The sequence below is a fragment of the Protopterus annectens genome, chromosome 4.part1 (assembly GCF_019279795.1).
Source record: "Protopterus annectens isolate FY-2018-M chromosome 4.part1, PAN1.0, whole genome shotgun sequence".
In the NCBI taxonomy this organism is placed as follows: Eukaryota; Metazoa; Chordata; order Ceratodontiformes; family Protopteridae; genus Protopterus; species Protopterus annectens.
Genome location: NC_056734.1, coordinates 835,331,629 through 835,355,998, shown reverse-complemented (window position 1 = coordinate 835,355,998; position 24,370 = coordinate 835,331,629). Strand labels below are relative to the sequence as shown.

At 41.4% G+C, this 24,370-nt stretch overlaps 1 protein-coding gene across 1 annotated transcript in view; it reads left to right on the top strand.

The window, feature by feature from the left end:
- The first annotated feature begins 566 nt into the window (after positions 1-566).
- COMMD2 (COMM domain containing 2) overlaps positions 567-24,370 on the top strand; it is a 37,462-nt gene continuing 13,658 nt past the window's right edge. The window contains exons 1-2 of the mRNA XM_044070611.1: positions 567-852; positions 2,989-3,066. Coding sequence (XP_043926546.1) covers positions 786-852; positions 2,989-3,066 — 145 coding nt within the window. The 5' untranslated portion in view covers positions 567-785. The remainder of the gene's footprint in view (positions 853-2,988; positions 3,067-24,370) is intronic.

Below are 24,370 nucleotides of genomic sequence, written 5' to 3'. Positions count from 1 at the left end.
AAATTTTAGCTCTGTCCCTCTAAATCCCTCCTAAAACAGGTGACTTTTGGAGGAAAGTTGGTGAATTAAACTTAATGAATAATGGCAATAATTAAGAGTTGTAGATTTATTTTACCTCACAAAATGTACATTAATTCACATGCTGTGATTATGTGAATGTCTCTATTTAATAGCAGAAATATTTTAAAAGTGTCCCTGATTTTTTCTGGCTTTGTCCCTAATTGTGCTGCAGTTTATCCCTGATTGGTTGAGAGGTATGGTATGATTCCAGGCAAACATGTTGCAAATTTTATATAATGCTGAATATCATATAATAATTTAATATACTTTTACATTTACGCGGCGTACCACATATACAATAAATATTCATTAGGATTCCAGGCACACCGGATGAATATTCAGGATTTCCGACTGATGTAAAAGGCTGCGGGCGGGGTTTGGGCGGTGCTTGCTACTGTGCATTTGGTGAGCTAGTACACTATAATATCGCCAAATACCAACGTTAGGAAAGAAAAATGTGAACAAGGCAATCAAAATTCATTAAACCTACACCTCGTACAATAAAACCTGCGCGTGACTATGACGTCAGCACGTCACATTACTGTAGTCATGTGATGTATCTTCTTTTTCAGTTTTTTTTTTCTCAGAGGAAGTATTTTTATTATGTAAATAAACGGTAATGTCCGAAAGTTTGTGGCTTATAAATTAGGGGATCTGGTACCGAAGTAAGTGGTATCGGACGTACTAGTCAGTTATACCAGAAATTTCAATTTAAGAATTTCATAATGTTGTTGGTGCTGTCTGATGAGCACAAAGAACATTTAGGATTTTTAACTCGAGTAGATTCCTCAGGTGAGTTCTTTTTTCATAAAGTAAAGCAGTAATAATTATTAGGCATTTTCCTGCAGTAAATGACCTGTACAATGTAGGGAGGTATAGCTTTAGTTGTGTTTTGCGAGGGCAGGCAGGTATTCTGAATGGGTTGCAACCTCTCCCGTCATTTTTCTTATCCTGTCAACCTCTTGGCCCAAGAAACCCGGGCAAAGTCTAAAATAATGGAGTGCCAGTGGCCCTAACATGGGGATACACATTTTAAATATTACTTTTATAAACTCAGAAAGTTGATAAACTATCGGAATCTATTAGTTTGCATTTGTTATAGCTATGAAGTCTGAAACTCTATCTGTCATTATGTGACTTCAGCCCTCGGTGATTTGTCAGGAAATATATTTTATGAGGACCAGACCAAAATACAAGACAAAAATCTGGACATTTGATATGCCTTTGGAAAAGGCGAAGTCCAGTTTTAGCTGTGCACATCTATTAAGAGTACCAAATAATCTAGTAATTTTGCATGGAACTATTGGATTCCTGGGTTGAGGTTGAAATAGGCCCATTGGGATCAGTGTTCTAAAAAATTCAAGAAATGATCACTGTATTATGTATGTGTTGCCATCATTCTTGGTAGATTTGAATTGTGGACCAAAAGTAATATTCTGTTTAGTAGATGGTTACATTAAAAAAAAAATAAGAAACGTAGAGAATCTCCTTTGCCAAAGGGGTATGTGTTGAAGTTTGTATACCCACAGGGAACTGGAAAGCAGAATGCTAATCAAAAAGCTTCACGTTTCTGCTTATTTCCTCAAAATTGTAGCTGCCTGAGTGCACAGTATTTACATTTTTCTTCTCAAATGGCTTGTAGGTTTTAGAGGTGACAGCAGACTTGCTCCAGATGTTTGCTTTTCAGCTATATGTATTACGGGTATAGACAGGCATATAAGGTTTAAAACCATGGTTTACAGATTATTTTTATACTCCATGAGCACAGCTTTTCTATTAGGCAAAAGCATAAGGCAGCAAAGCAGATAATTTTATAACATATGCTTCTTAAACCACTAGCTTTAGAGTTAATAGTCTTGCAATGTATTACTTTTAGTATATGTGTTGCACCTGTGTGTATATATATATATATATATATATATATATATATATATATATTAGATAGAATATAGGGTAAATAAAAATAAACTGTGTATTTAAGGGGTGAGTAACAGCGCAAAGTGTGTGGGACACTAATCCGTTTGTTAGGTGGAGATAGACTTTCTAATTCCAAAAATCCTGACTGTAAAAGTACATATGCTCATTATATGGCCTTAAAGATTTAGTGGAGGTGCTGATATAGATTTGTTAGGAGCCCCTTACGCACTACTGTGCATGATAATCATGATGTCTTATGCCTGATCCCTGAAGATCCTCCCCACGTATTTCTGCTATGTGGTCTCTACATTTCTGTGATTATATATCAAGTTGCACTAATTTAGATTTAGTAAGCATGGTAATACTTCATGGGATATACTTTGTATAGCTATTACCATATGCCAGGTGTCTTTACCCTTGGGAATGTATCCACTGTGCCCCTATGTTATGGACTTGAGCTGTAAAATACCCCTAAATATTTAGGAATATCTGCACTGTGCCCAGCTCTGTCATGCTTTTTGGCATTGATTCTTCAGGGAGCAGTAACAGCTTAGGTACACATTTGCCAAAAAGAATACAGAGGATTATTGTCTAAATTCTGCTGCATTTGTAGTGGCTGAATGACAACCGTCTAGTAGTTTTGTACTTCTTGGAGGTAGTAGTTTTGTACTTCTTGTAGGTGAAGTCTACCCTGTATTTAGATGGTGGTTTGGACTACCTGTATGTTGTCTCCTTCAAGTGAGCTTTAGTGATCCCAGAGTGTTAAAATTTAATAACTGAGGTCATCAACTTGCAACAAAATTAGCACAATTGATAAAGCCACAAGATAACATTGTAATGTACTTGAAAAAGAGGAGCCATGAACAGTTAACATTTTAATATTTCTGTCTGTTACTGTTGGACTTTTAGTTTTCAGCAGTAGGTTATCTTGCAAGTCTTCTTGGAGTTCACTGTGCTGCTAAGCGAGCAATGAGACTATTTATCATGAACATTTTTTCTTATTTGTTTCAGTTGTTGGTGAATTTGGGCGAATTGCTGTTGAGTTTCTAAAAAAAGGGTCAAATCCTAAAATATATGAAGGAGCAGCAAGTAAGGTTTTATTTTATTTTTGTAATCTGCATCTCTATAAACTTTATTTAAAAAAAAAAGAGCTTAACAGTACAGTGAGTGATGTAAAGACAATCAGATATGTATTGTGAGTGTAATTTGGTATCCTTTCAAAAATATTTAGCACTAGTTCTAAAAGTTTTCATGTCTGGTACTTTTTTGCCTGGTTTTCTTTGATGGTGCTTGTTATAAAAGTTGCATGAATGATGACCATTTTGTATTTGCATTGTCTCAAGTATACAGCATTGCGTAGCATATTTCATACACCATGAACAATACATATTTCTGTGTCCTACTTGACCGTCTTTTAGTCCCTGTTTTTTCTTTGCAGTCATAGATGTCATGATACACTAATCCTAGCATCCTCTAGAAATATTTGCATGTCTATTTTCTTGTGACTAGTTTGCCATTTTAGATTCTCACCAGTTTGGTTACAGGTGCTTCACAGCACTACTATGGTGAACTCCACTCTTCTCAACATGGCTGCATTCGGAAATCCACTTGTTGTCTAGAGTAAATTAATACCTCATTTCAGTTGTTTCTGTACCATATTTATTAGAAGTTAAAATATCAGCATTACTGAACATCATTGGCACAGTTGGTGTTTTCACAATATCTCTATTCTTTTACTGCTTGCTTCTAGATCAGTATAGTTTTCCTAGGCATCACTCCACATATTTAGTAGTTAACAGGCTGTGGTGATAAGTATTTTGAAATGTTTTCTGAAATACTTCACTTTCTGAATTTTCAAAATTAATTTTGCCTGCCTTCTTTGTAGAAAAACTGATTTAATAACAAGGAGAAATTTCTCCTCAACCTTTACTGTCCACTGATTTGGAGATGACTATATTAGAAGCAGCCCCCTTCCAACCACTTGAAAATAATAATTTTTAAACATTCCGTCGAAGGTACTTTCAACCATCTTGTTTCAATCAGTAGCCCATTCAGCAGTACATATTTTACAAAATTAAACAGGAAGCCAGATATTGTCTTTTGACTTCATCATTTCAGGAATTTGATGCGTCACTTGGAACACTTCCATAATGATCAGTGATTGATTGATGTGCTTCCATACACTTAACACAAACTGGTAAATATCTCTGTACAATATATAACAGCAGGTAAACCCCAGAGCAAATAAAAATCATCAAAGGACACCCTGATTGCAATTTTATCTCTTCCCAGCCCAGCATATGTGTACCCCTTTGTTAAATGGTGTTCACACTGCAGTGACTAAATAAACCATTACTTACCTGACATTCGGTGCTACTCTGTTTCTTCAGTGTTCAACATGCTGGTTTCAGATTCAATAAAGCTTACATGAGCCACTAAAACTGTGTGCGCTAGTGGTAGCTCGCTGTTTTGTATTCAGTAAGTGGCTCTACATGTGTAGAGTTGCACAATCACGGAATGCTAATTACAGCATAAGCAACTGAATTGCATGCTAATCAACCAATCCAAGATGGAGCAGCTATTCAACAAACTATAAAGCAACAGTGTAGACTCAGTGCTGATTTTCCTTGCAAATTCCAAACCCTATTGGAATACAGCCACGGAAAGGAGTCTATACAGAATGTTAGGGGCTGTGTTGCTTTAATTTGTGTGTATGTGCAACAAGCTGAAACTATGCTGCTGCTAAATGGACCACCGCCAAGAAGAGTTTTCAGACCCTGTTTAACTTATCGCAGTCTACATGAGGTGGAAACTGTAGAGCGCTTCAGGGAGGATAGAGACACACTCCTTAACTAAGACCAAGGGCAAACAGAGGGGAACCAAAACTAGTGGAGACAAAGGTATGTTTAGTACTTAGAATTTTAGCTACAGGAACCTTTCAGAGACCAACAGAGGACATGCTGGGGGTGTCACAGTTATCAGCATCCAGGATCCTCCAGCAGTTCCTGAATGCTGTGCTACAATATGCCAGTGACAACATATATTTTCCCTGTACACCTGAGGACAGGGCCACAAATGTGCAGGAGTTCTATCCTGTAGCACACTACCCTGAGGTACTGGGTGCCATAGGTTGTACGCATATAGAAATCAAAGCACCTCCTGGTGAGCAGGGAAGGGTCTACATAACTAACTGCCAAGTTGTTTGTAACGCTAAGGGAATCATCTTGAATGTGTGTGCTGGCAACCCAGGCAATTACCACAACTTGCATATCAACCCTAACTGTATCAGATGTTCAGTAAGAGTGATATCCCACAGGGTCTTTTACTGGGGGATGCAGGTTATATACTACAGCTGTGGCTGAGGATGCCCGACAGAAAAGAAATGCGCGCGCACACACACATTTAAAGAATGCATAATGAGGCACATGCTCAAACCAGTGTGTGTGTTTGGGCTTCTGAAGTTGCTGTTCTGGTGCCTAGATACACATGGGGAGCTCTGCAGTACAATCCACATACATGTACTGAAATCTTCACCATCTTTACCATGCTTTACAGCATCATCCTGAGAAAATAGCTTCAGTAGGATCAACAATGGAAAGGGGCACACATCCCATTACCACTGGCAAGGTCACCACAGGCACGCATAGGTGAGAGGGCGACCAACAGCTGCTGTGGGTGTAGGCAGACACAGGAGTGCTGAATATGCCCTGGCATTGGCTAAGAAGCAATGCATAGCATGCATACTGTCCACCTAAGGGGCTAAAACCTTCATCCTACACACATACATATAGTAACATTGATGCCAGGCAGTGCTCACAATCTTTACCTACCCGTATAATGGCTGTGTCCTTCTAGAATCAGACAGAATCAGCTCTAAGCTAATACTATGGCATCTGCTGGATTTAGAAGGTAGATGTTGAACCTGGAATAGAACAAAAAGTGTTTAATAATACAAATGAATGGCATAGCCTGTAATACTATTACTTGGTAATGTAAGTAAGTAAAAGGTGGTTGATATTTATAGCAGTGACTTCAAGATGTGACCGCAGTGACTTGCGTGAATACCTGTGTCCTCTATCAAGTAATAGGCCTCAAGCATCAAAGATTCATATATTCATACCTCTCAGAAGTATTGATGGTCACCGAATGTCCTCAGTTTAGCCTCATAACTTCATCAAGGAGAGAATTTAAAAGTTAATGACAAACATTTCAGTTTCAGACTTGATATACGTCAGACAAATCCTGAAAATACTGATGCAAATACTGTTTGATTCTATCAACTGACCCTAACTTTGTAAGACCAAAATATTTGAAAAGTCTCCTATTGTTCAGCCTTTGTCCCACATTTGTTTATGGCTTGGTCCACCTTTTTTGCTGTAAGAGTGTGTGAGGCATGTACATATTACAGAAACCTGTAAGAAAGCAGTACAGTTAGCAAAACAGAATTACAAACACCAATATTCTAAGCACTGAGCCAGCTATGCACCCTGAGTATTGGACATAAAGCTTATGTGTTTCTGAATACAAAAGTTAGAAAACAAGGATATGCAACAGTTATCACCACTTGCACAGGGTGGTGTGTGTGTGTTTGGGGGGGGGGGGGAGTCTAGGCTGACACAAAAGATAATTGAGTGCATGTGAGTAAGAAAGAGAAACAGGCAGACATTTGGATGGAGTAACAAATGGCCACTGAGACAGAATGAGCATTAAGCCTCATGGTTGAACGATGTAACTGTTTTGTGTGTGTTTGTGTGTGTCTGTATGGACCCTCCAGGTGACATAGGTGTGTGAGTGTCTGCAAGAACACAGCTAAGCTTTTTGCTAGTTCTATGCCTCGGTATGTCAGACAGGTGTGAGCCATGCATGGTAGAGGTGACAGTTCATGGTCATCGTACCCAGTTCCAAGATCTGGCTCTGTCAGGAGTTGTACTGGCACATCCATGCCCATGGTTGGATACATTGCTACTACCTGAATGTGACTGATGTCTGCTGGATGGACTCCTCACGAGGGCGCCCAGGACTACAACCCCATGACCTGCCACATCTGGCTGTGGACATCTCAACCACTGACGGAAAAGTGGAAGTAGTGCCAGTATGGGAGTGGGATCGGGCACTACCATGTCAACTAACATCAGATGATGTGGCTGACCTTTGCCCACGTGGATGCCGTCTTTCTCCTAGCAGATATTCCATCACAGACACTGCCCATTACAACATGTCATTCATCCACTCAATTGAATGGGCAACACAGTGCCATATCTACAACCCTAAGCATATCTTTGAAGGACCTATTGGAATGTGTCTACCCCTCCGTGATGGTCCTAAACATATGTCAAGTGGCACAGAAAGGCACACCTGGATCAGGTGGAGGATGAACAGCAGGACTCCTCCGGGCACCCCTAACAACCCTCCTGCATGCCACCTCACCATACTTTACCTACGGCTAGAGTCAACAAGCACTGAAGCTGCAGTAACCACACTACCCTGATCGAGTGTCTCACCCTCCACCTGTCTCAATATCTGAGGGCTCACTGGAATGGGTTAGTGTAGGTCTATTGGCTGTGTCCAGTGGAATTGCAGGGGTGTGGCTGTATGTCAATCTCAGTGTCAGATTCAACGTCTTCACCCCCCAAACTGTGCCTCTGTTTGGCCACCATCATTATCAGAATCTGCTGATGATACCCTGACATCAGGTGGTAAGATTCCTACACTTCCACTGTCAGGATCACCTGCGACAATAAGCAACAAACACAGGAAAGAAATTAACCTACACTACTGCAATTTAATATATGCTAACAAACTAACACTGATGCCACTATCTGACACCCACCTCACACATACGGATAGCTGCTTATTTCTGTCAATTGCTCATCAGTACTGAAATAAGAATGTTTGATTTACCATGTGCAGATGACTCCCAAGTTCCTAGGGAGGATGGTGCTGGAAGAAGTTAAGCAAAATGTAAGGACACCATCATCACAATTAACAGTAGCACAACAGTTTAAAATGTTTGGCCCTTTATTATTATATGTTCATGAACAATACTTTTAACAGAAACTTGGATGACACGTCCACCTCAAGCCCAGGTGTAATCAACCAGAATTGCAGTGGCCCTGTGATGCACTTGATCCTATGTACTGCTCTGGCCATCAACGGCGTTTACATCAGCCATTATCTCCTGCCAAATTTCCATTCTGCCAGACATATCCCCATATCATCTCTTAAACAGAACGGCACCATGTCGCCTAAATTCTTTCATTCTCAGGGTCACTGAAGGAATGTTCACTGGGATTGGGACACCTGAGTGCCATAAAACACAGAAGAAAGATAATACACATAAGTTATCACATAAATAAAAGTCCTGCTTAGATATAAGACATAAAAGTAGCTTTTTAACATTGCCTACTGGAGAAACAAAAACAGTCAAAATATTCAAATATAAAAAAAAAAAGGATCTAATGTTATCCATTTCATTATTCCTCACGACTAGGTCTTGAATCTGGCACATCACAGACATAGATTCAAGGACCGAACTCCTCCCCCTCCCACAATCACTTTCTGCATTCTAACCCCAAGATCTCATTTGCTGCATTTATGCAATGGACGTGATTCCTGGCTTTGTGCAATTTTCAGGGAAATTCTTTCAAAAAAAATCTTTAGCTAAGTGTTTTCTTTTCTCTTGTATAGTAGTTTAGACTTTTCTAGTTTTTCCTCCCCTTCCTCGTTTAGCTGCCACTGGTGTTTGGGTTTGTGTGTATGTAGTTTTTCCCTCCCTTCCTTTCTTGGTGCTTGGTGCCTTTTTTGACTTTACCCTTAGGCTTCAGGTAGGGGTTACTTATAGGTTCATAGGTAGATACTAGGCTATCTGCCCTAGGGCATTTATAAGCCTAGCCAGAGTGTATTTGGTTTCCACCTCCCTATTAGATTAGCCTACTGTGCCTCTGTAAAGTAGGTCACAGAAGGTGCCCTTTTAAGATTAGTTTACTGTGCCTCTGTCTAGCAGGGACACAGAAGAGATCCCAGGGGTGAATTTGCGATTTCCCATCCACGCGTCCAGATTTCGCTTGAAGAGGGTCATTCCCATCCACGCGTCCAGATTTCGCTTGAAGTGGGTCAGCGAGGGGCTCTGTCTAACATGAATTGGGATTCTATTCCAGAGTGAGGGGCGCCTCTGGGAAATGAATCTGTCCCTCCAGCATGTCCTATTTATTTTTATGCTGAGGTTTAGGTCCCTGGAGCGTGTAGCTCTAAAGGACTTGGATTTTTTGAGGTGGAGCATGTCCATTAATTCCGGGTTTGACATGGCTTTGTATGTCCGGTATAGATCGCCTCTGAGTAGGCGGTAAGCATCTGAGTAGAGCTGGAGTTTCTTTAGTCGAGCTGCATAGAACATCTGTTTGTAGCCCATGATCCTCTTGGTGAGGTACTTTTGGGGTCTCTCCAGTTGCTGCAGGTGTCGGGTAAGGTACATCCCAAAAGGGGCATTGTATTCAATTATGGGCCTGATGAGTGATGAGTAGAGGGGCGCAATGACCTCTCTTGATCTAGATGCGAACCCTTTCATGATAAGGTGGGCTATATAGAAGGTCTTTCTAACCACTTTAGCAACGTGATTATCAAAGGAGAGATTATTATCTACGTTGGTCCCCAAATCTCTAATTACTTCTTCCGTAGTTAATGGATTACCATCTATGTGGTAATTTGTGGGCACCTTGTTTTTCCCAGAGGGCATGACTATGCACTTTTTAGCATTTAGCTTGAGGCCGTGGCTCTGGCACCAAGCATCCGTCTCTGTGAGACCCTTTTGGAGGATGCTTATGTCAGCTGGAGATTCGATTATGGCCCCCAGTTTGCAGTCATCTGCGAACTTTGTCAGCCATAATCCCCCCGTGTTAGCCTGAACCTCGGAGAAGTATATACCGAACAAAAGAGGTCCCAGAACTGAGCCCTGTGGGACACCACTTGTAACTGGTTTGGATTCGGACATGGCACCTGCGATTCTGACCATGTGGGTTCTATCTCTGAGCCAGTTTGCAACCCGTCTTGTGATATAGGGGTTGATATTTAAGCTGGTAAGCTTATTTATGATGCCCGAGTAGGGTATTGTGCCGAAGGCTTTTGCGAGGTCCAGGTAGGCTGGGTGGACTACCTTGCCCTCATCTATGGCTTTGGTAACTGTTTCAAAGAAATCAACTAGGTTTAAGAGGCAAGATCTGCCCTTAACAAAGCTGAATTGGGTAGGGTCCAGTGTCTGGAGGCTCCCAATGTCTTTGTTTATGAGTTCCATGATAATACGCTCCATAGCTTTACAGACCAGACTAGTCAGGCTTATGGGGCAATAGTTTCCAGGGTCCGTTGTGGCACCACCTTTGTGGAGTGGGATCACTGTAGCTGTACGCCATTCTTTGGGTACATATCCTGTAGTAAGGCTAAGTTTGAACAGTGACTTAATGTGAGGGTTCAGTTCTTCTTGGAGCTCGTGTAAGACACAGCCTGGGACACCGTCCGGTCCCATAGATGCTGTGTTTTTTGCTTTGGAGAGGGCAGCTTTCACCTGTGCATCTGTGATGTCAGGGAGGTTACATTCAGTTTTGATAGGCATTTGCTCCTTTGGGAGGAGGGGGGGAGTTTGCGCTTAATCTATCTGCTAGGATGTTGGCTATGTGTGTAGGTTCGGTATATTTTGTACCATTATGCAACAATTCAGAGCCCATGTTTCTGACATACCTAAAGAAGGCCTTGTGATTATCTTTAGTGTCTAGGGCAATTTTTCTTTCGAAGCTGGCCTTTGATGATTTTATGAGGGATCAAAGTTTCTTGCTAATACTGATCAGAGATGCCTTCCCTTTTTGGGATTTTGGTCTGTCGTGTAGTAGCTTCTTCCTTCTGTTGTATAGCTTACTTATGGCTGGGGTCCACCAGACCGGTCTCCTGTTTTTGGAGGAGTGAGTCTTGGTTTTATTTGGGATAGCACGATCCATGCATTCCTGCAGGTGCTCATAGAATGCATTTGTAAAGGATTATGCAGATTGGGCTGTATTATCCTCTGGCCCAGGGGCTTTGAAGGATTCCACCACAGTCTTGAGAAGTGCAAAGTTGGATTTTGAGAAATTCTTTACAGTGATTTCCTTGGCTGTGGGGTGGGGACGGGATATGGATGTCCAGGGAAATTTGTTTATGGTCTGATCTTACCAATGAGGGGTTTACCTCTGGTGTGGAACATAGAGTCCCCATGTTGGTGATGACCAGGTCCAATATGTTGTTCCCTCTTGTGGGAGTGGTGACCAGTTGTTCCATTGCGTTAGAGTTTATAAATTCAAGGAACCGTTGGGCGAGGGTGTTTGGGCTTGAGTAGTTATCCCAGTCAATGCTTGGGTAGTTGAAGTCACCCAATAACATAGTGTTTGGAGAGCCCTTCATATTCTCCAGTGTTCTCAGGAATGCCAAGTGGGGTTCCTGTAATAGGGAGGGTGTTCTGTAGCAGGCTACAAACTGAAAGGCAGTTTTGCCCGCTGTTAGTTGCACATGGATGGTTTCCAATGCTTCGTGCAGTGCCACTAACCTGGAGGTGTAGGTATCTTTGAATATAGATACTCCCCCTCCTTTTGTGCTTCGGTCCGAGTTTTGGGGCTGAAACACATGGTATGAGTTATAACCTGGTAGTGCTGGGGTGCTCTCAGGAGTCTTGAACCAGGTTTCTGTTACTGCACAGACATCAATTTTCTCCATACTGAGGAGAGCCTCGAGTGTGTGCATCTTGAGGTTTAGACTTCTGGCATTGAGTAGCATTACCTTTAGCTTTTTTATCCTTGGGTTGTCTATGGACTTCAGTACTTCTCTCTTTTCCCTTTAGTCTAGTCTTGTGGGTTTAGTGAGGGATATTATCTGCATTTGTTCCTTTTAATCTCTCTCTCTCTCTCTGCTTTTTCCTGTTTGTGTGTCGGAAAAAGACAAGCTTACAGGATTTAAAAGATGCTGTTCTTGTGGGCATAAGATGCCTAATTCTGACACCCACAAGAAGTGTCTGATGTCTGGGATCTGACCATCTCGAGGCTGATTGCTCGGTTTGCTCTGTTTTCAACCCCACAGGTGCTGGCGGATTGCCGGAACAAGTTGTTACTCTAAGGTATGGCCCAAGGGAGTAATTTCATCTCGGGCTTCCCTTCTTCCGGTGGCCTCAGTGAATCCAAGACTATAGCCCCTTCTGTTTCCCTGGGTGCTTCTCCAGCACAGCAAAAATTACTTAGGCATTCGGATCAGAGATATCCAGATCCAAAACTGTCATTGACCATCTCGGATCTGGTGTCTCAGGATCAGTCTTTAGGTGCTGAGGTCTCCTCTGGGTGGAGGCCCTTGGATCCTATTACCGTTACCTCTGATCCCTCTGCTCCCTTTGATCCCAGGTTGGCAGTTCAGCCAGTGTCTGAGCCTACATGTTTGGCAGAACTGGTGTTAAATATTGAGGGCTCTCCTGCAGGATCTTCCGGGATCCGAAGCATTCTCAGACTGGGGACAGCATAGGGTGGTGACAGGATCCAAGCTGGCTTCTCCAACTAAATCTACCCATTTTTTTCAGCCTCTTTCAGATCCTCCAGGAGCCTCTTACCTTCCGATATGAACAGGATGACAAGGAGTTTTCTTGGGGCCGAGGTAGTGATGGGTCTTTTAGCTAACCCTGCCCATTTGGGTTTGGGGAGATCATCTGGTCCCTAGATTGCCTTCTCCTCCTCTGATTCCTTCTGTTTCACAACTGCAGGACCCGGTTTACCAAAAGGAAATGTAGGGCAGATCCAGGATTCAAGTCTTCCCTGCTCTGTCAGGATCCCTGACCAGCTCTGTTCCTTTGCCATTTGATCAGAGCAAGTCTCCGAAAACTTGGCGCTAAGTCCCTGGGGAGGAGTGGTCTGGGTTTTGGGGGCTTTGGCCTTTGACAGTTTGGGACTGGTACTGTCTGGAGGGCTGGGACCCAGGGCTCTTTCCTCATCTCTCGTGGCTTTGGCAACTGGGGATGGACTTTCCTCAAGTCCTTCACCCTTTTGTGTGGTAGTGCGGACCTTCTCCAGAACTGGAGCAGCATTTTCCCCTCTACCGGGTACATCCCAGCCCATCACTATTAGGAGCGCTGAGCCCATCCGTCCTGTCCAGGGTCAGTCCTCCCAAGATGACCTTCAGGCAGCATCCAGAACCCAGGGGGTTCCCCTCTCATCTGAGTCCTCCCCTGAGCCCCACACAGAGGGGGTACCATGGAAGAGATGGTGCAAGAGGAGGCACTTTGACTCCCCCCATGCAGTCCCACACAGAGGGTGCAGATTTTCATGAAGGGGATGGGTCTCCAGGTCTCTGCCTGATGACATCTCCTTTGGGGACATTCTGGAGCTGTTAAATTAGAAAGGCGGATGGTCTCCCCCAGCCCCTGTCTTCAGAGGAATCTGTGTTCTTGAAGACTTTCGAGACATGCCCTTCTACTTCCTGGCCCCCCACCCCCTGCAGACAAGCTCCTTGAGAGACATGCCCTTCTACTTCCTGGCCCCCCACCCCCTGCAGACAAGCTCCTTGATTTTATTGCGAGCAGGGTATGAAAGGAACCTGGCACCGGTCCCTAAGTTTTTGAACCCCCCCTCATGCAGAATACACTGGAGCAAGGGCGTGCCAGTTGATGCCATCATGGTTGCTGCAACCATGAAGAAGGAGATAGCTGAACAGAGCTCCATTGTCCATCCCCTGAACAGAGAGTCTCGGGCAATCGAAAGACATGGGAAGTGCATTTATGCTTCATCCGCATTCAGTCTGAGAGCTCTTAATTACTTGGCTCATTTTACTCGCCTCCAAAGAGATCTGGTTACTGAACTAATCGCATCCCTTTCAGAGTTGATGTCATCAGAGGACATCAGTAGAGTATCTCCCAAGCTCATCACTCTGTCAGCTTTTGCTAATTCTTTGATGAGGTTGATCTCCAATGCTGCAGAGGGTACCTCTCGAGCTGCTGGTGCAGGTATTGCCTTGAGGCATCATTTGGGGTTGCAGTTATGCGGATTTGCAGAACCCTTCAAGGTGTCTTTTATTAATGCCCCCTTCAGTGACTATTCGCTTTTTGGACCATCAGTCAAAGAAACATTGACCTGCAGTGAGCAGGAAGGGAAGACTCTTTCAGCGGTCGGGATCAAGTTTTCTACCCCCCAAAAGTCCTTCTTCAAAAACCAACGGGGAGGTAAGAAACTATGGTTCCAGAGTTCGTAGGGTTCCTTCCAAGATCCTCCAGAAGATTTCTCTTCCAGAAGAGAATTCGATGGCAGATGCTGCCGTAGAGGCAGGGGGGGGGGTCCCCAGAATCAGGTCTTCAGGGAACCCTTCTGAGAGAAGCCCTTTCGGCACCCCTGAGGCGTTGCCCAACTTTCCTGCCCTGGAGGCAGTCAGGGGTTTATTTTTGGGCTGCAGAAAGGAAACTTGATCCGTTCTCAGCACCGGTGCCAAGATATTCTTCCCTTCTTATCATGCCTTTTTCAAGAAGGGGCCTTTTTCTCTACTTTAAAGCTGCAATTCATGGCCATTTCTAATTTTCGTGTCACTAAGGTACCTTCCTCTTCCACAAGATTATGTAAGGCCTTAATGAAAGGCATCTTTCGTCTTGGGCCTCCTGTCAAAAACCCTTCCCCTCCTTGAGAGCTGACATTAATGTTGCAGGCTGTCACTCAATGTCCTTTTGAGCCAGCTCATTCTTGTGATATTAAGTTTCCATCTTGGAAGACTGCCTTTCTTGTGGCCATAACTTCAGTCAAGACCGTCTCTGAATTACAGGCCTTGCTCTCCATCCGTTCATAGGTGTTTACTAAGCTGACTACCATAAGGGCCTTTTTAAGCCTAGCCCTGCATCCCAAATCTCTGACAAGTTCTGATACCCTTGATAAGTGAAGCAGGGGCTTGGGAGATGAAACATTTACAGGCTTGGGCATGGGAGAAGAACCATTTACAGGTTGCATGTGTCCATTACAGACATAGGTGCCAAACCAGGGATGAATTTAATGTTTCCCATCCAGTTGTTCAGGTTGCACTTGAATTGGGTTAGGGAGGAAGTCTGCTTCACATGGATGGGGAGCCTGTTTCTGAGATGGAGTAATCTCTGAAATACATATTTCTCTCCAGCAGGTCCTATTTATATCACATGCAAGGTTTTAAGTCTAGAGTGGGTAATTCTGGCGCTGTTTGTTTTGTGGATATGCAGGAGGTCCATCAGAGTGGGGTCTGACAATGCCCTGAATGTCAGCCATAGATATTCTCTCAAAAGCCTGTAGGAGACAGAATACAGGGACAGAGCCTTGAGGCAGTCTGCATAGGACATTTTACTTCAGCCCTGTATTCTTTTAGCGAGGAGGAACCTCTGTGGATGTTCCAGTTGTTGGATATGCCTGGTTAGGTACATACCAAAGGGGGCATTGTACTGTCTGAACTGAGCAAAGATGGCAGTACCTTGTGTGCCAGCAGCTTCTCCGGTTCCCGTGTGCACTTTTGTTTTTGTAGTGTTTCTTCATGATTAGTTACCTGGTGGTCCATTGGTCTGCCGAGTATGTGGTTGACTATGGCAATGGTGTTTGTGAAATCCTCGTTGGAATTTTGCTTGGTTTTTTTTTTTTTTTTTTTTTTTTTGCTGGAATGGTGGGTTATGGAGTTTTGGGCCTGCAGTGGTAAGCCAAGTTGGATATGGAGTGCGGGATGTGGAGGCCGTGTGATTTAAAGGGACCAGATCTGTTTTTGTTAGTCACTGGTACCTGGACTGGATTTGAGACATGGCAGATAGTGTTGGAGGATGGTACTGGTGATGATGATGCTGATAGTCTGGAAGGTGAAGTTTGAGGAGATTCATCTGAATGTTGTGGCCGTTCGGGCCTGCAAGTAGTGGCAAATGACACATCATTGAACTGCTAAAAGTACTATCAAAAAAGTACTATCAAATAAACTGTCCCAAAAACATGTAAACATTTACCACAGGACATTCAATTTTTATGCAATTGCTAGTCACCTTTACCTGTGGCCAGCATTTCCCTAGAGGTGTCTATGGGCCATCCTAGAAGGTTAATGCCCCTGTGTCATTGACAATATATGACATTTACATTTCACTTAAATAACAGTAGAAGAATATAAAGATTAAAACAGTTGTAGTGTTAGCACTTGTGATGAAAGTTAATAAGGCTGTGCATCTGAGAAATTAAAATGCCCTAACAGAATGCCTATGCCATCAGTAAATTTCTAAGAAGTCCATACAGATAAAAGTAGCATTTACTAATGCATGTACATGTACAGCTATTTTTCTTAGTGACGTGAGCATATCCGGTATATAACTAAAAAATGCAATCATACCTTATCTAGATCGGTAGTCTTCTGTGCAGATAAATGCAAAGTAATAGCAATCTTCTTCTGTGTTATCCATATAAACAAGTCTTCTCACCTTCAGGTTTCCTAGCTACTGCAAGGTTCCCTTTTTATAGTGTAGATTTAGGCCTGTGAGCATGGTGAAGACGCAAATGAGGTGTGAACTCATTGGAACTGTTAAATCCCCAATTCTTGGCTGCATGTAGCAGATGTAAATGTAAAGCAGGCACTCTGTTTTGTTGCTAATGGATTGGAACTGTGAATGATTACTGGTAGGGAGAAGGAAAACACAGCAGTTCAGACTCCCTTACCTCCAGTGGGCATGTCAGCCAGCTTAGACTTGCAAAGTGTAGCAGTAATTTTATGAAGGTTTGGAATGTAAGTAAGCAGCATGCATTTCACAATTTCTGTTTAGTAACATCCAGCCTCCCCTGCATTTGTTGACAGCTGTATATTATTGCCATTTAATATCCTCACACATTTTAAGGACAATGATACAAAACGCCTTACAGACTGTATGTCTCTGATTATTGATCAGATAAAAGAAGAATGAGCAACAAACACAGTGAGAAGGCAGAGTTGCATTTCTGCAAGCAATAAGTCATAAGTAGTTGTGTGGTCACCCAGTGCACTACATCTGAAATAAATACATGTACAAACAACTCAGAAGTGTGCAACTGTCATGTTTTGTAATACTGTGGATGATGTTGCAGTTGCTTGTATGCACAATGATTTTCATTCTGTGCTGCAAAGCTGTTTCTGTGGCAAAGAGGGATAAGACACCCTCAATGTGTTTTGAAGATTCATTGGAGTGAGTTCAAATCCAGACCTGTGTAAATATATTTCATGTGTACCAACATAAATTTTGTACTGTTTATGTAGTAGATTTCTTTTCTTCGTCTCCTAATTTTTCCCTTTTGTGTCCAGTAATTGTACAGCTTAGCACAAAGAGGAGAAATGGAGAAACACAGTAAATGTCATGTAAATTACTTGGTTGATGACCAATACATCAACTACACCTGTGGATGACATGTGTGCGTGGTGTGTGTGTGTGTGTGTGTGTGTGTGTGTGTGTGTGTGTGTGTGTGTGTGTGTGTGTAGCACATCTGCTAAACATATTGATCCACATAGCACATATACTCTCTGTACATCAGGGTTCAAGTCCCACCTTTGTCTTTTAAGGATGACACCTAATAAACACTGATCACAAGACTAAAACAAGTTTAGCTTTGCTTATCTCGTTTGCGCTATGCTTAGCAGTGTGGAAACCTAGACCACTGATCCATACAAGAAGCAGACAGAATACCTGCAGACAGGACATACACATTGTAAATATCAAAAAGGATACTTTCTTGCAGTTATTGATTTCCATAGCCCACCACCACTTAGTGATGTGAGGTGGTTAGCAACATTCCCCAACACCTGCAGGTCTAGAACACATGCAGAGAGTAAGCAGGCAGTCAACAGTTTCAAAATGGATACACTCTGTTGTCTGGCAACACACAAACACAGTAAGTGGCGCTGTGTGGCAATTAACACACAGAAGTTAAGAATAATTAGGGAAATTTGCAACTGTTATTAAACTGTTCCAGTGGCAGCAGGTGTTACTGTAGTGCTGTAATGCAGATGGTCCTGGGTTCTAATACAGCAAATTCAAATATTTTTGCTGCTGTTACAATTCCTGCTTATAGTAATGAACAGTAAAATATCCAAGTGTTATTTCAGTATTCCTGTTACAACAGATTCCGTATAGAGCTGCCGTACACATGGCCCTGGGTTCTAATACAGGAAATTCCAGATATTTTTATTGTTGTTACATTTTACTTTATATTAAATATCACTTATAACAACTTCAACATAATTAGAAATAATACAAACAAAAAGAAAAAAAACAGCTGTAAATCCACAAAAAAACAAGTAAAAACAACAGAAAAGTGGTGTCAGCTGGTAGCACAGTCCACATAAAAATATACTGCGACTCCAACCAAATATGTAGAAATGTGTTTAATAAAAACAAACACACTCGGTAAGTGCTTTCACCAACACAATATTGCCTTCATCAGACCGTTAATACATAACATAAAACATACCCTCCCCTTAAATACTACATCACTCCATCAAATACATTTTAAATAAACCAATCAAATATCCCTCAAGCAATGCATCCTATCCCATCATTAACTCACAACAGGTGTCTATTAAATTGCTTGTAAGCTGTAAAAAAACAAGCTACCTCAAAGGTGTGTATGACTTAAAGGGGATCTTATAAACTGTTATTTATACAGGAGTCTGTTACAAGACGTAAACCAAGTGGTCACATGCCTCATTTCCTTACACCTCTCCTATCAAAGACTGGTTTAATCGAAACCATAGTAATAAGGCCATAACCCTTGTCTGCTTTTAATCTTAAAATCCACCTCAGCTCTGCCTCCAAGGTCTTATTCTCAATATTACCCATTATAATACCCTCCCTTAATACCTCCAGAACTCTGTATTTAAAACTATGTACCCACTCACTATTCGCAACATACTTTGCTAAAGCATTCGTCGTGTTCCCTACCCTCATGCTATATGTATGTTCCCTTATTCATTCTCTCAGAGTCCGATCAGTTTTTCCAATATAGAATCTCATATAGCACCCACATTTAGCCATATATACTATATGCCTGGTCCCACAATCTGCCTTTGCTCTGATCTTAAACAGTCGACCTGTCTCTGGATGTACAAAATCCACCTCCTCGTCAACCATCACACAAAAGTTACACGAACCACAAGGATGGGTTCCATATACAGACTCATACCCCTTCACCATCCTGTCAGGATAGCACAACATATTCTTCAATGTCTTACAATTTCTAAAAGTAAACCTAGGCAGCCTCCCCACTACACGACCTAACTTTTCATCCGTCATCAATACTGGCCAGTTCTTCCAAAGGACTACCTGAACTACACGGGTATCATTGGTATAAGGGATGGGTATCTTGACCACATTGTCAACATTACCCCCACTTCCTCTTCCATTCACTGGCTGTGTGGCAGTTAACACACAGAAGTTAAGAATGAAAGTTAAGAATGATTAGGGAAATATGCAACTATTATTAAACTGTTCCAGTGGCAGCAGGTGTTAGTGTAGTGCTGTTATGCAGATGGTCCTGGGTTCTAATACAGCAATTTCAAATGTTTTTACTGCTGTTATAATTCCTGTTTATAGTAATGAACAGTAAAATATCCAAGTGTTATTTCAGTATTCCTGTCACAGCAGATGTCCGTATGGAGCTGCCGTACACATGGCCGTGGGTTCTAATACAGGAAATTCCAGATATATATTGCTGTTGTTACATTTTACTTTATATTAAATATCACTTATAACAACTTCAACATAATTATAAATAATAACTATGCATAGCAGTGGAACTCATATAAACTATATGCATGAGGGATAAAACGTGCTTACTGTGTTTTGAAGGTATGACCAAGGGTATGCTGACTGACTGATGTTTCTGTAATCATAATTGCTTCATTCTCTGGCCTTGGATGGCATTCAGATTTCAGTAAGTCTCATACATACGTGAGTGGATAAACCAGGACAATGTGAGGTGACATGTACATGATTAACCCCTCATTCTGTCATGGGTATTTATGAGTATGTCTGAGAAGCACTTCTTCTGTGGCAAGGGTGGAAAATCATCACTGTGGAAGAAAATGTTTTGTCCGTTATGTATAGGTTTGACTCCAACATTGTAAAAATTTATCATTGTGTAAAGCCAGACAAAATGTGTCCACATGTCTGCAAAGTTAAATCACAGCATTTACAGCAGCAACCAACCCTCAAACTAATGCTATCATATTAACCTTCCCATTTGGAAAACTGCTTTCATCTCGCTTTGGCATTGTTGCTGTCCGCTTAACATTTCATAAAGACAGTTGGCATCATTACTTGAGTTTGTACAATACCAAGTAAAAGCAATAGCATGCACTGGCAGGAAATCATTATTTGCTATTGCAGAGTTTTCTGATTAGAGATGTCTGTTGTTAGATGGGAAGGTGCCCAATTTTGAGTGCAGAGGTGGGAAGTTTGAGTCCAGAATCTTTACTGGACTCCTGGTAAAGCGCCACAGCCAAAGTCTTTTGCATGGGTACTATACCAGCTCCCAATACAAGTCTGAGGCTTCAAATAGTCTGGCCAAGGCTGTATCCAGTACGACTGGCATTCCACACACTGAAGAACAGTGTAGGTACCACTTTAATGACCTAAAAAGGTTCAAGAGGGATACACTCAACCAGTGTCTGGATGAGTTCAAAACTAGCAACATCCCACAATTGTGTAAGTATGCTAACAGAGAATTTATGCTAGATAGAAAGCTAAATATAGGAAAGACTGGTATGTATAATGCTCTGTTCTTTTTTTATTTTCACAGCTAGTTCAGAAATCAAGGTAAATAGGCAGGCCCATGCTAAGCATCTAGAGAGACTGAGTGAAGGAAGTGGTATGTATGCAGCACAACAGAAGTATTGTTGTAGCTTTTAAATTAAAAAAAAATTATATTCTTTTCTATACAGTAGTAGCAAAGTAAGCATGTATAACATAACTGTAAAAGCAAGAGTGCATACTTCAGTCTGTAGCATAAACCATCATTAGGAGTCAAATGTAAGACTGTAGTCAGACACTGTGGATTCAAATAACACGAGTAACAAGTACAATCCTTAAATTCTACACAGCTGGCATAAATGCCGTGCTTTTAAGTGTAATCTGTATAATTGGACCAAGCATATGTGTAATATCTGCACATTGCAAAGATTACTTTGAGCAATGCATAATGCATAATTATAGTTTTTCATTGTTAGAAAGTATACTTAACTGTAAAACTTTAGATAAATAGTTGTATTAGTGTGATAATGCATTGTCTGTCACATATGACGATACTAATTGCATCTCTCTTTTTTCCTGTCACCGCAACCCTTTATCTCTCACTTTTGTATTATGTGTCATCAAAATATTTCCATGTCATTCATCTCTAACAAATCACTAAATGCTTTACACCAAAAGGAGCTAGGCCAACCCCAGTGGCTAAGCCTGCCCCCACTCCAGTGGTTTCATCATATATGCCAAGCACATCTAGGACCCAGCCTGGCAGTACTGCTTCTGCTGCCCCTGCACTACCTGCACTGTCAGGTAGCACTATCCTAGAAGCTTGTACTCTGGTTCAACACAGTATTAGTTTAAGGGTGTGCACACTTTGCAACCAGCTTATTGTATGTTTTTTATTTTTTATATTTTTCCCCCTAACAGATTTGTTTGTTTTTCAATTGAATTGTACAGGTTATAGGTCACATTTAAGGTGGGAAAAGTTTTGAAATGATTTACTGTGGTTTCATTTTTTTTATGTCTCAAAAATCTGGCATTTTAACAGCGGTGTGTAAACTTTTTATATCAACTGTACAGATTTTCGCAGAATGTCCAGATTTTTTGCTTCATATTTCTGGTCTGTTTTTCATAAAATTGTGGTTTTGTGGCAAATTAGTGGCAAATCATTAAAGATTGAGGTTAGAAAATAGTGACATACATTTGAATTTCAGACTTCATACCCTTTATTCATGCTAATGCAAAAACCTGTTCTATCAACTTTCTAAGTTTGTAAGAGCAATATTTAAAAATTGTCCCGATTTTTCAGCCTGTGTCCCACTTTTATTTATGGCTTTGTCCAGATTTCATGCTCTAAGAGGTATGTCTACTGGTAGAGGTTGATTCACCAACTTTCACAGTATGTGTTCTGTTGGTGAGCCAATTAGCTAACCATCTACTGACGTATGGGTTAATCCCCAGCTGGGAGAGTTTGTCAGTGATACCTGAGTTAGGCCTTAGGCCAGATCAAGATAGGCAGTATGCACTGTCTTATCTTCATCCAGGACCATCACTCCGAATCAGTGGGCTGTGACAACATCACAGATCGCCTATAGTGAGAATCATTATGTACATCCACCTGAGACAGTTGGATCCACACTTACCACACACTGCAGGCGGAATATGTTCCCGTAGAAGGATGTACATCAACATGCATCCATCAAGGTGTTATACCTGTAGATAGGTAGCTGTTTGGCAACATTGATGTCATGGGTTACATTGGATTGAACCTTATGTATGCCATGCACACCAGAGAACTAGCCTGGATTTATCATAATGTCGCATACAGGTATAGCAGTGTCCCTCCTAACACCTCCAGCAGATGTTACAGTGTCAGGACGATGTGCTTGATTTTCTTCGTAGATTGCTGACATCATGAAATTTGTACAAGTGTGTTTGTGCAGAACAGCCAATGATCACTCAAAAATCGCATATGTTATGCCAGAGACACGGGATTACTGGCGGTGGTATTCTGATATTGTCCATGGTTGTGTGTGCTTCTGTTTACTGTTGTCTATGAGCCTGTAACTGTACCCCACTTGGTGGAGACCTCTGCTGACATTAGTCATATTCTGACAAATCAGTTTGCACAGCTTCACAATATGCACCCAAACCCGATTGTATAAAACATCCCTGATATATGTCCTTTCCGTTCTTCATATCAGGATGCTTATATCACAAAGACATCCTTCTCCATTGTTATGCCACCTTGTGTGATGGTGACATAATACACATTTGCACTGTGCAGTCCATACTGTACCATATCGATAAGTGGTTAGTGTTCCTGCTACAGCAGTCTTCCACATGCCCTCATCTTCTGTGCATTACGATGTTTCACTTGTCCACTTTGCCTGTATTCGTTTGTGCAGTTCATCTGTGTGTCCCTATTAAATGCAGCACACTTCCCCTTACTGTTTATTTTACCTTGCAGTCTATGTACCATTACGGAAGATTTACACAGCTTTTATACAGAATGCCTGCCATGGGATTCCACAATATTGTGCACTGTTCTGTAATATGTCTGGACCGTATACATTGCTATATTATTAACCCTGGTAATCATTATGGCATTCCAAGTAATCCCACAGACCTAGTTTTCCCATCCGTGTTGCTATACATGGTTTCCTGGCTGGTAACACTGTTGCTAGCCACAAAAGTGGGCTTGTTTACATTTAAAGGTAGTGCGTGGCACAAATATGCAATTACCGACGCTGCTCACCGAGCAAACATGTAAACTCCTTGTAAGATTTTTGCATGACGTTAGCACAGAGTTTACTGAATTAGTAATTTATCTACTTGGCACTTGTATTATGTTATCCATCAAATTTTTAATAACTATTGTAGTTACAAACACATTATTTAATCTTAAATTTGTGTACTGTGCAATACTGATGTCCTCACAAATTTCCTTTGTGTGTTTTTTGTTCTTTTGTTTTTTCTTAACCCAAAATTGTCTGACTGGACAGATATCACTGACACAGTTGTTTTTTTCTAAGTTTTCCCTCAGGGTGTGCACTTTGTTTTCAGAAGATGAGCATGTAATGGTCTGCCCTCTTGTAGGAGCTATTTGGATATTTTTAGAATGGTAGTATTCAAAATTAGTTTTTACCAGAAAATTTCAGGACAGTATATCTGTAATTACTGTTAGTAACATTGCCTGTTTTTTTTTCTTTGTCATTTCTAAACATGGTGTAATATATTTTTCTTTTTTAACTTCAAAATTGTACCTAAATCAATGTTTTGAAAAGCTAGTAATCTTCATCCACTCTGTATTTCTACCTTTCGTTTCTTGTTTCAGTTGCAGTCTGTGAGTACATAATAAAAAAAACTATGAATCACAAAAAGCCAGTAGATTATGGCCCAGTTGAAGGGAAAGAAGAATGAAAGGGGCTACAAACATCTTGCTGTGTTAGCTTTAACTAGGTTAGAATCATTAAAATGTGCTGATGGGTAATAGGCATGCAGTCCAGAAAACCATTCAGGCGGCTAGTCCAGGGCAACCCGTGAAAAGGGATAGCTGTGTCCAGTGGGCTTACTGTGTTAACAATTAAATTTAAAATAAGAACATTTTTAGTTGAAAGTAGAACTATGCTTGGTGTTATGATTAAGGGCCAAGGAAAGAATGAA